This window comes from Bombus vosnesenskii, unplaced genomic scaffold (assembly GCF_011952255.1).
Source record: "Bombus vosnesenskii isolate JDL3184/JDL3185 unplaced genomic scaffold, Bvos_JDL3184-5_v1.1 scf7180000016263, whole genome shotgun sequence".
NCBI classification, from domain to species: domain Eukaryota; kingdom Metazoa; phylum Arthropoda; class Insecta; order Hymenoptera; family Apidae; genus Bombus; species Bombus vosnesenskii.
The window spans coordinates 1,982,119-1,997,117 of NW_022884332.1; the positions used below are offsets into that span (position 1 = coordinate 1,982,119).

The window sequence follows — 14,999 nt, forward strand, 5'->3', positions numbered from 1 at the left end:
CGTCCCAGTCTCTCGTAACACTTTCAATCATTCTGTTGTAACACTTTGAACCGTCACTCTGTTGGATTCGCATAATAAATTCTATTATCGTATACAAAGTTCAATTTCTTCACCTTATTCGTGAAACGTTCGAACTACGACGCGAGATCACCGGTGGTTGGTTTCTTCGTTTCTTGTGTCTCCTACGTGACACCAGCGTTGTCGAGAGAGCGTTGGATCCGTGGCGACGAGAGTTTCAAATGAACTATCTAGTTGTCTTAATTGTAATACGTTATTGTGATTAGTTGGCGTTAAACAACCATCGTTTCCTGTTTAATCTACATCTGTTTAATCCATTTATCGTAAATAAACTAATTACAACTTACGTCCATCGTTTCGAACCTCACACGATACGACACCTACCGCGTACCGAACTTTCGAAGAAATATAAATGTTACCAACGAAACAATACATCGCGACCTTAAGATACCTACAGTTAAAGAAGAAATATCGAAATTCAGTAACATATATAATATAAGAATTAACAACAACCAAAACCCATTAGTTACTCAATTACAAAGTAAATTACTCTCCACGACGAGTCAGATCCGCAGACTAAAAAGACATTACCCTTTAGATCGAAGCATTAGATTCAACTAGAACCAAACATACTGTAAACTCTTATAATGCAAGTTACGGTACCACGCCAAAATAATTTACTTATAATTCTTGTCGAAGTGGTCACCACTTCTAAGAAAACTCTACGTCTGATCTTTTTACTTTTCTCAAGCACCGAAGCAGACGATACAGACGATAGACTGGGACGAAGGCAGACCATAGACAGGCGACGATGGTGTAACGTCGATTCATATCGGAGACCAAGTCACACACCGCGAACAGGATGGCGCCCGGATGTCTGCACATCCTTGGCGCGTACCCTCGATAGTCCTAAGTACCCACCGGGGTCTTGGAATTTTCATAGTTAAGGTCCTTCGGACCGAGCGAGTATCTCTTGTCTTAAGTTTCCTTTTACCTTTATCGTTTACTATGGGTTAACACGGAAAGTTAGTTTCTCCTCGCGTCTGGTATGTTCCGTTAGCGACTTTCTCACGAGGACGGCTAAAACCCTTCCTGGTCCACCAACCGTCTTATTATCCAATCGGAGACGGTGTCTACTGTCCTAGCTTCCCTAATCAAAATTGCCATCGACAAATCCGATAGTCCCGTGTCCTTGGACACACCCATCCCTAGCTTTCCTCAGACACGGTATCGTCGGTAAAACTTACTTATTCTGTATCCTCAGAATAGTCGACGTATCTTTACCGGTCTCTACCCTTGTAACAGTCGCGTACTTAACGTATCGTTGTAACTAAGTCTCACATAACGTGGTTGCAGTGAATTGTGATTTGCGTTAATTCAGTGTGTGTTACATTGTGATTGCTGAATTCACAATAAAGTTTAATTAAAACAAAATTAATAGTTGTGTTACGACTCAGCTATTTTATTTCATCAACCAACCCTTAAATTTACGTAACAGTATCGTCGGTAAAACTCACTTATTCTGTATCCTCAGAATAGTCGACGTATCTTTACCGGTCTCTACCCTTGTAACAGTCGCGTACTTAACGTATCGTTGTAACTAAGTCTTACATAACGTGGTTGGCGTGAATTGTGATTTATGTTAATTCAGTGTGTGTTACATTGTGATTGCTGAATTCATAATAAAGTTTAATTAAAACAAAATTAATAGTTGTGTTACGACTCAGCTATTTTTATTTTATCACCCAATCCTCAAGTTTACGCGACGATGGGTTTTCAGCTATAGGATAACACCGCTAGCGTGCGGATCGGCACCAGCTCAAATTATATTCCTACTAGTACTTACACTTCTGCATTAAAATACATTTTCTACTTTACAATTTATCCACGCGTTTCTCTGTTCATACATCCAACAACCTCAACGATTCTCAATGAGAGTCGATCGTAAAAAGTCTACCAAATAAAAAAAAAAGAATTATAATCCTAAATTATACCTGATTATCGTTCTCGTCGGCTCGATCGGTGTTCCCTTCGTCGTCGTCCTGTTTCTCTTCCTTCTCCTCGTTCTCCTCCGCGACCCGTTCACCGTCCCTTTTCGTCACCAATTCCATAGGTCCGTAGGGCGGCCCGGCAGAGGTCAACGGCAACGGCACCATGTCCGGTCGGTGGAGTCCGCTCAGGGCGAACGCGGCCCTCGGCAGCAACTGTGTCGCGCTTGATGGTAGAATCGGGTGCCTTCGGGCGAGACGCGGGTCACCCCAAAGTTCACCCGCGGCGTGAAAACTCCAGATCCCATATTCCATCTGCAAGCACCGATTATTAACGCGTTAATCGATGCGACCGATTTCTCCAGCACCTTGGTATTTATCGCCACGAGACAAATAGGTCCAGTGATCCTCGATCATTTTATTCGACGTTACGTGGCAACCGCGTGGCGAAGGAACAGCGAACTCGCGAAAGCGTTCGAACACTCGTCACAGAAATCTATTTATCGATGTATGGCACGCGCGTTATACGAACATTTTCGTTGGACGACGTTGGTTCACGAAGATCGCCACTGTGACACTAAAATATCGAAAGAAATTGGGGAACGCGGGTAGAAGTCGCAAGACGATTGTTGCAAACGTACGCTTGGCGAACGCGTAGCACGCAAACGGTGTTCTTGATCAAACGTGTAACTAACGCTGAAGATAGACTCGCTAAATAACGTGGCTTATCGATATGGCGAACAGTGAACTAAACTCCAGCATCGTGGTATTTGTACTATTCTTACGAAGCGTGTATTTCCAATAAATATCTTTCTACAGTGTGTCTTTAGAAATATCTCCTCTGTTCTCTTACGTTTCTAAATTTCTATCAAACTTGATTTATCGAAACGTAATCCCGATCGTCGCGTCTCGTTACGGAGCTAATGAGATTCCGAAATCTTTTACACGCGTAAGAAGCTTGTAAAGGTATCGCGATACTTTCGCGAGCCGCTTTGTACGCCCCGTATCGCGGCGTACTTGTTAACCAGATCAACGAACACTTGGCCACGGTATCCTACTTTTGCCCCGCAACCTCTTCGGTATCGTGATACCAAATCGAGGTACAAAGGATTTTAAATAACACCACGAATCGGTTGATTCGATCACGCTGGATAGACTATTTTCAAACTTCCGCCGATAGTCGATTAAGGGGAGTTTGAAATAGACACGGATAATGGAAAAGACGATATTCATTTTTGTTTGCTTCCCGCTACCTGTGCACACTGTCTATGCAACGTTCTCGCTAGTCGAAATCAGAGCCGGCTGAACGATAGATGACATTACCCGAAATAGAATTAGATTCTTTAATAAAATATAAAGTCTTGCGGTGGCTCGATAATTTAGGTATCGTTCGAAATATCCCAAGGACGAAATTTATTTGAACTCGTCGGAACAATCGATCGTATAAATTTCTCGGTTAACCGAATCTCGATGTATAAATCGTGGTGATTAGAAATCGAAAAGCAGAGGAAAGCGAATTTTTGAAATTTGTCTCGATATTTCCTATCGTTTGTACGTCATCTTCTTGTAATGGACGAACTCGAGGACGTAAGTAATTTGTTTTCCGAGAATCGAATATTAATGACGCGCTTACGCAGGTGAGAGATTCAGGTAAAAGACGGAGTTGATCGATTTAACTTCCCAGAGGTTCGCGTACTAATAGAAATTTACAGTCAAAGTACTCGATTGCTTACGAGTAGAACATTTTTCATGTACGCGATTCTACGTATCGCGTGTAACGTTTTGAAATTTCATTTCTTCTCTAACGAGATAAGACTGTCGAGATTACGTCGCTGGCCCTCGAAACAAATCCGCAAACCTTTACGGAAGATAATTATTGTGAACGTATATTTAATTTAAAAAAAAACGTATAGTATGCATTGTGAATGCCACCTTAAAGATATACAGGGTGGTTGGTAACTGATGGTAGAGACGAAAAGGGGGTGATTCTACGCGAAAAAAGAAGTCGAAAATATAGAATAAAAATTTTTTTTTCATTTTTCCATCGAGACAGCGATCTACAATGAGATCCGTACGTATAACGTACAGCGCGCGTACCGAGCGAAAATTCAAAGTCGATTTTCTCGAAAACAAGGCCTCGAACGAAAAATGTTTATTCTACGTTTTCGACTTCTTTTTTCGCGTAGAATCACCCCCTTCCCGCTTGTACCACCAGTTACCAACCACCCTGTATAATAAATGTGGCAGACAGTGGAGAACTATTAACGCAATGGATGGAATCGATTGATCGAAACGTACCAAATATCCTACAACTGCTACGTAAAATTCTAGATTCGCGTGAAACGTTATCGCGCGAGAGAAATTTGAAAAACTTTCGTATTACGTATAGACGCAGCGAACTCGTGAAAGATTTTTGGAAACGAGTTTACTCGAACGATTTCGCCGGCTGATGTACACGTTTGATCGATCCGATGTATCGTGTTGGCAACCGAGTGATTGCGGGTTTTGTCATTACCATCTAATGCCAAAATCCGCAGTCACTTAGTTGCCAACCGAATATCTACCAGAAGACGGTTTATCGAAATACTCTTCGCAGCGTAATTATAAGGTAAGAAATTCGCGAAAGACAAGTAAAAGAGAACCGTGGGACGGAGAAGAACGAGAGCAAAAGGGGAGAGAAATAGAGACAACACAGGAAGATATCGATAGCCGATGGGAACAACTCGAAGCTACGCACAATGGTATCGTAATTATCGCGCGCATATTAATACGTTTGCTTTCGCGTGTCGTGCCTTCCACGTGATACTTAATAAATTAACGAAGATAATATTCATCCGCGGAGGGAACGAGCTTTTGAACGAATCGGGACAAAGTGGAGTGTGGGGATTACGATAAATTTTCGTAATGAGATACGCGGAAACGCTTGCAATTTCAGAATTCGTCTGTGAAACGGGACAAGCATCGAAGTTAAAGATGAAATTGCGTTCGACCGTGCGCAACGTGAAAATTCAGCTGAAAAAAATACGAAAAATCACCAAACGAAAACGAAAGATCCTGCCGGTTTGAAACCGTTGCTACGTGTTTCTTTGATTTCGTTTACGATTAATCGTCGAGCGGAATTGTTCATCGCGCGATGTTTAACTTGCTATTTATCCGCGTAGTCCGTCTTTAATTTTTATCTGAAAATGTCTGAAAAAAAAAAAGAGAAACGAAAGAACGACGGAGGAAAAGAGAAGAAAAGGTAAACGAAACGAACTCGAGCATAGGAGTTTGAATGGGATAGCCTGAAGCGCGCCACTTAATTGCAGCGCATTTTGTAATGTTTAATAAATAGATCCGGCGATGGACGAGTTCAAAACTCATTATTTGCGAAAGTTGGTGCACGCGTTCGTCGCTACGCGGAAACCGTGCAGGGGAAACAGTAATCATTTTAATGACCGTTCCGGTTAAAAAATTTCCAAAACAACCGGCGGACTTTTGATTACGTCGGTGCTTCGTCTATCCCCTCTCGTCGTTCGTCCGTCGAGCGAATTCGCGTAAAAATAACGCGACAAATATCTCCGTTAATAAGTCGATCGATCGGCTCCTCTCTCGCACTCGGATATGCCAGCAAGACGATTTTATACGTTCGAATTAATAATTGCTCGCTGACATCGAACGTAACATAACGAAACACGGAACGTGTAATGGGGTGAACGGTATTTTGAAAATACGAGAAGGAAGGAAGAATTAAAGAAATAACGTTGAAAATATCCTTTGCAGATGGGGTTATTTGTTAAACAATTTATCGATTCGCCGTGCGCGCGTCAGGCTGCTTCGACGAACGTAACGAACGTAGCGAAACGAGGAAATATATTATTTGTCGCCGTCATTTGCGGTATTCTGCGCATTATCTCATAAATCAAGTAGTAATAATGCAAACAAATATTTTATTCAGCCAACATCTATTGAATTTCCGCTTCTTTTCACGGATAATGTTTCCAGAATAATTTTCCAACCGGAATCGCGTCACACGACTGACATAAATACGAATTCCGCGACAAAAGAGGAGAATTAAAAAGTTGTATTGTTATTCGAAACGATCGTACGCGAGATTCTTGAATAGTTAACGCGATAGTATTGTAGGCTTTTCCGACGTAATTTGCTGGAACGAGCGCGTTAGTTTGCAGCGTAAAATGACGACACCATGATGGTCCACGTGAAATTGGTCGGATTTAAAAGCAAAGAGAATCTCGACGAATAAACTGGAAAACGTGGTGAAGAATAATAATAATAATAATAATAATAATTATTATTATTATTATTATTATTATTATTATTATTATTATTATTATTATTATTATTTCGGTTAACAAATTTCTGCCGCGGAGAGTATTTAATAAAGACGCGAGACGAATTAAGCAAATAAATTCGAGTGGAAAGCTGTCTCGTCGGAAATATTCAAAGAATTTGATTGGAAAAATATTTGGCTCGGCGAAGGAAAACTAACGCAAAGTACGATACTGCTATCTTGTGTATCGCGACATTATGTCGTGGAAATCGGTGTAACTTCTCCGAACGGTAGATCTACACTGCGCGTACCGAACGACTGAAATTGCGTTTCAGTTAGAAAAAGAAGTCCTTTACGATCGGCTCGCCCGATCTACGCTACCATTTACGTAACAGAAAAACAAAACGAGAAGCTCGAAGATAAAACTTTGTTAAATAGCAACTAAACTGGAACAAAATCCTAGCGAGAAACGCGGAGACATCGGGACGCTAAGTAAAAATCGTTAATATCGAAAATCAAAAACATCGCCATCGTTTCCAACGTTCATCGTGTCAATTGTTAATATCGATCGTGTCATAAAAATAATACACATCATGCAAATGTAACTTTTAGCATAACAGCGATCTTACACTGATAACGAGTAGAAAAAGAAAAGGAGAAACGAGAAACAAACAAGAACAAACAACATATAACAATAACAATAATAATAATAAGACGAAGAAGAAGAAGAAGAAGAAGAAACAATTGTCCAAACGAACGAGAAAAGACGATTTTGCCGAGTCTCGAGCAAACAAGCTGATTAAACTGACAAGGAAACGAATGAACATCCTGGAAGCTACGCGTGTATACACGGTATATCCAACATCGAGCAACGGGTAAAAACAAAAATTTGAAAAAAGATCAACCAATGAAGCATAATGAAAGATTCCTTCTTACGGATGCCCGTCCGGTGGCCTACCGCGATTCAGGCCGATCGTCATTACGGTAAATCATCGCCCGGGCACGCTTCACCCCGAGCTTTTCTATTACTATGTGTACGAAGAAGCACAGCCGATCCTTGGAGGTTTACCGGTCGACCGGAAGTTACGCAGTACCGGCGGTACACGAGTGTAACGTGCACGCGGACTCTCCCTCACGAGGCACGGACGGGGTACGGAGAAATACGTCCGGATACGTGCTGCCGCAGAACGAACTCGCGAGATTCCTGACCATTGGACCGACCCTCGTGCATGCATACTTTAGCATAACGTTCTCTATACAATATCCAGAAAGAGGGACGAGGGAGGGAACGAGAGGGAAAGAGAACGGGAGTGGGACGAAGGGAGAAGCCAAAGAGATAGAGAGAGACATACGTACAGAGCTACCCCGATCTCCCTCCCCCTGCCTCTCTTCTTCGTCGTCCTACCTCTCGTTGACCCCTTCCCATTGCCCTCGCGAATCGATTTGTTATTGTTTTTGTGTCTGCGGTCGTCGCGGCGAGCGGAGCGAGCGGGATGTATATCGGTGGGTGGCAAGCCCGGCGACCAACGCCAAGTGGGTGGGAAGGGAGGGCGGGGGCAGAGTCGGTGTGGGTGCCAGTCGCGCTCTCGCTGCTTCAAAGCGATGCTTTTCGGCCCGACAGAGAGGCGACCAGGAAGGGCGAAACGTGCGCGCGGGGGTGGCTGCTACCAGCCTGGACAGCGGGGAAAGGGAAGGCCGCGGTAAGAGAGCACTTTCGAAGCTCGAAAGAGATGGACGAATAGATACACGCAGCTGACCAGTGGTGTAGCTCGAGTACGTGCTCCGTTTTCCATTCCCTTTGGCCAACTCTTTTACGTATGGTAGTAGTATACCAGGGAATACGACCGTGTACCTCGAATCGTCCAATAAACAGATACCAGATACACGAATAGTATATCGCGTAGCTTTTCTCTTTTACATCTACAACTATTATCCGGTCCTTTTTTCTACATATATCGGTTACGAATGAATGTCACATCGGCTGATATCGGCTGTCTCGCCAAGATGTATCTTACGACGAATGGAAACGATTCTCTCGCGGCAAAGAGAGAAATCTCGCAGCTGGCTACGCCACTGGTTCTACCGACTGAAAAGAGTGAGAGAAAATGGGTGGGCAAGGATGGAAGCTGGCACAGTGATGAGAGAACAGGAGGGGAGGGGGAGCAAATACGGGGAGAAGGCGGGTGGACGGAAGAAACGACAGGGCGAGAGGGAGGAACCGCGAGGGTTAAGCAGAGAGGGGGTTAATGCTGGTTCTCGCGGAGCAGAGGGAGACAGCAGGGGGAGGGAAATGGATCGGATTGCGTGGTCGGCACGAGGCTGGTTAGTATGAGTGCAACGGGATAAAAGAGAGAGCAAAAGTAAGAGGGCAAGAGATAGAAATGCGGTTAGGGATGGAAGCGCGCGTGTGTGGGTGGAAAAGAGGAGACGAGAGGAGAGCCAAGAAGGCTTACGTCGGAGCGAGAGAAGGATACGTGAGAGAGAGTGAGAAAGTTTCGAGGTAAGACTTCGAGGGATACGAGCTTGACTTGACAGGTGACAACCGATCGGACCACTGACGTCACAGATCACTCGCTCGGCCGTGTACGCTACACGCACAAACACGATTTATCGCAGCACACATACACGCACATAGGAGAGAGAGAAAACGAGAGAGCGCGCGCGCGTTCGACGTGTCGTGCATCACGCCGTGTTACTTCCGTTCCGTGCACAGAGTACGTCATACGTAAGCTTTCCACGCCGCGAGAAAAAAAGTACCGCGCGCGAGAGGAAGAGAGAGAGAGAGAGAGAGAGAGAGAGAGAAAAAGAAAGAGAGAGAGAGAGAGAGGGAGAGAGAAAGAGAGAGAGAAAGAAAAAAAACTGGCATGGGATAGACAGAGACAGATGGGAAACTAGAAAAAAAAATAACGGTGCGATAAAGATAGGGGTGAAACGGAACGAGGGAAAAAAGAACGAGGTAAAGGGAGACGAAATTTTTCACCGGAAGTAAGTAGTAAGTATTTACGATGCTAACCGGCCGATAGCCCCGCGCGACGCCTCTATCTGGTTACCATTACACTCGGATGTATGAAATGCGCCAGCAGCATACACCATCCCCCCACAATAGCCCTATTTATGATTGGGCAAAATTGCTTTCCATGCGCAGAATAAAATCGCGCGCGGGCGAGGAAAAATCCGCGGGGGTTGGATGCACGCGAGTTACGCGACCTGCGCCGCGCTCCTTCCATCGCGATGTCTTCGAATTCTTCAACGAGGACGTCTCGCCGCTGTATACGAGTCCCTTCGATTCATCATTCACGCGTGAATGATCTTTGTTCTTTTGATTTTCTTTATGACATCGACTCGCAAAATTTGGGAAAAATTAAATATGGCGAGAGGTCGCGGTCATGCGTACTTACACGCGCCTCCAGCCCCATCTTCTAGCTCGCCAATCAGCGAATGTGAGCTGATTTCAAAGAAATTCCGTCTGCAGCGCTATCCTCGTTTAAGGGTGTATCGTGTATCGAGAAATTTTATAAAGATAGGTACCCTTAATTACGCCGGAAAGAATTGTAGTTTTTCTTCCCGTGTTACCCCGTCATCTCCTTCGTGCTTCATGTAGATCAAATACAATCGACGTTGTAGCGTAATTATAGTGATGTTAATTTAATTATTTTTATTAATTTCCAAAGTATGGCGACATTTGCTTCAATTATCATATATACATATATATATATATACATGTATATATATATATATGTATATATACAGTAATATTCTTCAGAAAGTGAAATCATCGAATTTCTGTAAAAAATTGATGAATATTTTTATTTTCTTTGCATATAAAAATAATATCCAAAATTTAAATAGAATTCTGATTTAATCCATATTGTAAATATATAATCGTGATAATTAGCAACCCTTCTCTTATAAATCTTATAAATATTACAAGTAATTCTCAAATATATGAAATATTTTAAATGATCTAATATCGCAGCATTACGTATGATTTAGTACCTATCAATTTTGGCTCTACATTAAGGTCAAGGATGCAGATTTCAATGTAAGAGCTTGCAACTCGTAAAGTTCTCTTTCTAATCTGTAAGAACAGCGATATTACGTCAGTGATTGTACTATACAAAATAATTATCAAAGAGCAGAGAATTTGTTATTTTATACCTTCTTTGATGATCTTTAATATTATTTAAAGTACGCACAAACTGCTTAATCCCCTCATTAACGCTTTGATATGATTCAATTTTTGTTCCAATTAAATCTACGATAGACTTTAAACTCTCTGAACACGATTTCAAGGCTTGTTTTGTTTCTTCCCACTCCTCGGGTGTCTCAGGAAGAACTATATTATCGCAACGAAGTATATCCAGAGGTTTTAGAAGATTATGTAACTGCGATAGAATTTTCTCTAATAGTTTATTCTCTTCTCCTCCTGTAATCATAACAAGTTTAATTATTTAAAAACATGTAGGTAATTCAGCGATACGCGAAAAGATGGTATTTAGGTAATATTTACTAGTGCAATTATTCACATCTAGAATTTGAGAATCAATTTCATTTTGTATCTTGGTTAAATTTATTATATCTCTTTCTCTAGTTTTTAATTTAAACAATTTCTCTTCGTTGTGATCATATTCCTTGGCTATCGTGGCCAGCTGAGATAAAAACAATTTCTCCTTTTCTTCTGTTTTCTTTTTTAGAATTATTTCTGTCATAATCTTTTGTAAATACTGATCGTAAAGGAGTTTCAACTCCATGTCGTTGCATTCTGAATCCATTATTTTTGTTCCATCTGCCATTGGTTGCATAGAAGATATCGAGGTACGATCCAATGCAATTTTCTTTTTTGGGAAACCTAGATGGTACGATTGATTTAGTATTTTAACTTTGTAGAACTTTAACGTAACAGGAAGTCAAAGTAAAATTTTTACTCTGTTGCGAAGCAAAATCAGATGGGGCCATTGTTGCCCTATGGTGTGAACTACCTGCACGAACATTTGTTATGTGATCCACTGTATTCTTTTTTACTGGTTCTGGTGTAGAACTCTTTTGTACCCTAAAAATATATAAAAGATTACTACTCGAGAAAAAGTAGTGTTTTGTGTTTACCTCCTAAGTCGTTTCAGTTTTGGTGTTTCCGCCTGATCTTTCTGCATTTTTTTATTAGCGATTCAGTTAATTCAATCCTTATTCAATTAATCTAGAACTTTTAATTGATAGGACGTATGTCGCGACAGTGCTGATAATCTCTTATATGCACAAAGCTTGAAGAAATTTCAAGTTAAGGTTTTACGTCATATAGGAAAGTACAATAAAGTCGCCAAATTGTCAGTTTGAAATTGTTCGAATTTTTTCCAACGCTGGTGCTGCCATCTTTGCATATCTAATTCCTGAAAATGTTCAGAATGAAATTCAGAAGTTCGTGGACAAAACGACTTCTAATTCAGAAATTCTGAATCTGAATCTGAGTCTGTGGTTTGACGATATCAGTGATTTGTTAATAATTATTTTAGATCTACTTTTTTAATCTGTAATATACGTACCATGGAGAAGGTATTTTTTTTTTAATGATATTTCATAATATTAAATAATAAAATATATTTATTTTTTAAACGCTTTCAGCATCCTAAACGAGAAATTCCATCAATGTTAAATAAAATACTAGACCGTGATGTCCAGTTAACAAGAAGTGTTGTTAAATGTGTAGAAAATTTGCCACTAATGGGAAAGTTAAGAATGCATTACAAGATGTTAGAGGTACGTTTTTACTTTGGTGCAAGATACGAAAAATATAACAAAAGTATTATATAAAACATCAGATTTCTTTGTACATGAGTTTCTAACTTTGTGTTATTTGCGTAGATATCTTGCCACGCAGTACCCTGGATAACATCGATACTTGCATTTATTTGGATTCTTAATAATAAAAATTTGTATCAAATGCAAGTCAATTTGTTAATGGGTAAGAACAAATATCAAGATATATATATTGAATATTTAGGAAAGAAAACAATTTTCAATATCGACATTACTGGTATTATTATTATGTTTTTAGCTTTAATACTGGACATTATCATTATTGCCATATTGAAAGCATATATAAGAAGAAGAAGACCAGCAGTTAACGACGATCCTTTTTCACTAGGACCTGATAAGTATTCGTTCCCATCGGGTCATGCTTCTCGGTCGGTACTTATTTTTTATTTCTTTAAATATCTATGGCCCGTGTCTGATATTTGTCTCCTATCAATATCAATATGGATCTTTGCTGTAATTCTGTCTAGACTTTTAATGAGAAGGCATTATATTCTTGATATTTCTGCAGGAATTTTTCTAGGTTATATCGAAGGAATGCTTGTAAGCATTTTATATTTAGAATCTGAAACTTGTTCCAATTTAATATATTGGATAACCGATGAGAAACTAGATGGTGCAGAATATGATATTTAAAATTGATTCACTTTTTTAATATAATATTAAGCAGTGATAGAAGATTATGTCGATCATTGTTATCTTTTATAATATTTATGTTATGCGTTTGATTAATCATTTGCAACAAAGAACGATATTGAAATATATGATATTTCTTTATATTCATTTTTAAATTAGATAAGTTGATATTGAAAATACTAAAGTAAAGGTAATTGTCAGATAGAGTGCTCTTTTTGTTATATCGTTATTATCAAGACTGTTTATGTAAGCACTGTTAATTATTTTTATGAGATAAGATATGAAATGGTTCTTAATTATATAATGATACATGCTTTAAATTATGAATTTATGGAAGATGTTTATACCAAATAATGCAATCATATTTATATACTTTTATTTTCTTATCACATAATATATTTTTATCGACAACAATTTCAGGTTCCACCTTGTCCTAGCAATATCGTAGATTTTTACGAATCTGATAATAGAAAATACAAAGGTTGTAGAGCATAATCAATAAATATATTTTGTAATAAACGTCTTTGTTCCAATAAATGTTGAACTCGACGAGATTAAAAAGGAATAATAAAAGATTCCTTTAGAGTTCAGTATATAATGTAAAAAAAAGGGGAATGATAAGTTTATTGTACAAATCACGTATCGCTACATTTGTAATATATGAAAAATGTCTTGTACCATTTTCATCTACGTATAAAATTACAAGCCAGCCTATATGTATGTATATATGCAATCTACACGTTATGAACGTCAGTCGTGTACTACGATATTAATCTGGTTTCCTACAATAACCTACTAACAATTTCAATATTATCATCGTTTCAGTCAATTGAAACATATCGATTAGATATTCAATTTCAGCATAGGTATTCTGTTATTATACTGGTATTCGAGTTCAAATTAAAAACGCATAAAGATTTCCAATATTTTTTTCAATAGAATGCTAAACCTAATTAGAGCTCGAAAAAGTGCGAAAAATCATCAGCATTTAGATTTTATTTTTTTGGAGCTATAACTTTTATAATTTCTCCTCATGTTTCAAGTTATTAGTCATAGTAAACTAAGTATTGAAAAGTTTCTGCGTCTTTTATTCAAAGTGCAATCCCATGATATATGTATAAATTAACGATAGCCAATGATAATCTGTTAATTGTTCTCACAGAAAGTAAAAACAATTGATTTTAACAATTATAGTACACGTTTTACGCCTTGTCATATAAACTAATACATAACGTTCACCTCAATTACCACAGCTGCCCAATTTTCATCAAGCTTATTATTAATTATCTTTCCTCCGATACTTTATTATCAGAGGTAAAGCGTTCTTAATTTTGTCGCACATGCAGATGATATAATTCTAACATTGTTCCATTGTTTTCGTTTACCATAAAGGAGAATGATAAAATTTTAAATCTAATCGAGTATGTTGATTGGGACCAGCTACTTCTTGGCTACACGAGGGTGATGGTTTCATATTTTTTTCGGTTTTCTCTGTCTCTCGTAAAATGGTAGCTAAAGGAGTCGGTTGATAGTCTGGTAAAGCAGGTGTTGGTACTGTTGACAATTCGCTTGTACGTTGCTTCTGTTCTTCTTCCGAATAAAGGCTCAACGATCGTGGTCGTTCCGGTTTCAGTTGAGTCGCAGCCGGCGTGCTCGGTTTTTCACTGAAAAAGTAACTTCCCATGAAGATGCGTGGAAACATGTTTGATAATAACATGCATTCCACGATCGTAATTGCTTGTTACGTGCAGTTTTACGTTGTCAAAGTATAACAATTATATTAAGGCCTAAAGAATAATTATAGATTCTTTTAATAAATATGCTAAGCAAAAGAACGTTATTACAATATCGATTAAAAAAAATATAAAACACCAGAATAATTAGGTTTTTATTTGAAAATAAAATATATTTTTTAAATGTTTTTTTTCAAATAAATTATTATCTTACGCCTATATGATGAGATAATGAATGATAATATTTTTGTAAAGAAAATAAATCATGCATGGATCACACAATTTTTGCAAGTGACGCAAATGAAATTACTTACTCCGAAAACAAGAGTAAAAGGAACGTGTTGCCATTGTGCAGAGGATATTGGGAATATTGAACTGGTGTTTTCATGGGAGTGGAATCGCTTAATATCTGTCAACGAAAAGGAAATAAATATAAAGTCCATGCAGCACATCCGGTGAACACATTTTAATCATATGCACAGGTGCGAGTGACCAGTTGAAAATAATCGGTACATATCACAATAAATAAATATAACGTACATACAT

The 14,999-nt window shown here is 39.1% G+C and overlaps 4 protein-coding genes across 12 annotated transcripts in view; 1 reads left to right on the forward strand and 3 right to left on the reverse strand.

Annotated features, from left to right (window-relative positions):
- The window catches only part of LOC117242105 (GDNF-inducible zinc finger protein 1-like), a 23,988-nt gene extending 14,189 nt beyond the window's left edge, over positions 1–9,799 (reverse strand). For 2 of the 7 annotated variants that reach the window (XM_033508505.1, XM_033508504.1), the window contains exons 1-2: positions 9,675–9,799; positions 2,013–2,321 (exon numbers count right to left, since the gene is read on the reverse strand). In XM_033508505.1, coding sequence (XP_033364396.1) covers positions 2,013–2,321; positions 9,675–9,692 — 327 coding nt within the window. In that variant the 5' untranslated portion in view covers positions 9,693–9,799. Of the gene's footprint in view, positions 1–2,012; positions 2,322–4,304; positions 4,333–7,212; positions 7,606–7,632; positions 8,183–9,289; positions 9,646–9,674 lie in introns of those variants that run through there. The other 5 variants (XM_033508508.1, XM_033508507.1, XM_033508510.1 and 2 more) reach the window with 5 other exon arrangements.
- LOC117242110 (phospholipid phosphatase 6) lies at positions 8,305–13,434 on the forward strand. 2 transcript variants are annotated; one of them, XM_033508518.1, is made up of 4 exons: positions 8,305–8,776; positions 11,893–12,027; positions 12,133–12,232; positions 12,326–12,767. In XM_033508518.1, the coding sequence occupies exons 2-4, from the start codon at positions 11,917–11,919 to the stop codon at positions 12,718–12,720; spliced, it is 606 nt and encodes a 201-aa protein (XP_033364409.1). In that variant the 5' UTR covers positions 8,305–8,776; positions 11,893–11,916; the 3' UTR covers positions 12,721–12,767. The 2 variants fall into 2 exon arrangements, with proteins under 2 accessions (XP_033364409.1, XP_033364408.1); XM_033508517.1 differs by lacking the exon at positions 8,305–8,776 and adding an exon at positions 11,708–11,823 and having other exon boundaries at positions 12,326–13,434.
- On the reverse strand, positions 10,080–11,504 carry LOC117242107. Its single transcript, XM_033508514.1, has 5 exons — positions 11,380–11,504; positions 11,202–11,326; positions 10,787–11,125; positions 10,435–10,702; positions 10,080–10,354 (listed from the first exon to the last, which is right to left on the reverse strand). The coding sequence occupies exons 1-5, from the start codon at positions 11,424–11,426 to the stop codon at positions 10,288–10,290; spliced, it is 846 nt and encodes a 281-aa protein (XP_033364405.1). The 5' UTR covers positions 11,427–11,504; the 3' UTR covers positions 10,080–10,287.
- The window catches only part of LOC117242106 (alpha-tubulin N-acetyltransferase-like), a 30,092-nt gene continuing 28,172 nt past the window's right edge, over positions 13,080–14,999 (reverse strand). Inside the window, exons 7-8 of one of the 2 annotated variants that reach the window (XM_033508512.1) lie at positions 14,768–14,862; positions 13,080–14,384 (exon numbers count right to left, since the gene is read on the reverse strand). In XM_033508512.1, the coding sequence (XP_033364403.1) occupies positions 14,102–14,384; positions 14,768–14,862 (378 nt within the window). In that variant the 3' untranslated portion in view covers positions 13,080–14,101. The remainder of the gene's footprint in view (positions 14,385–14,767; positions 14,863–14,999) is intronic. The other variant, XM_033508513.1, reaches the window with a different exon arrangement.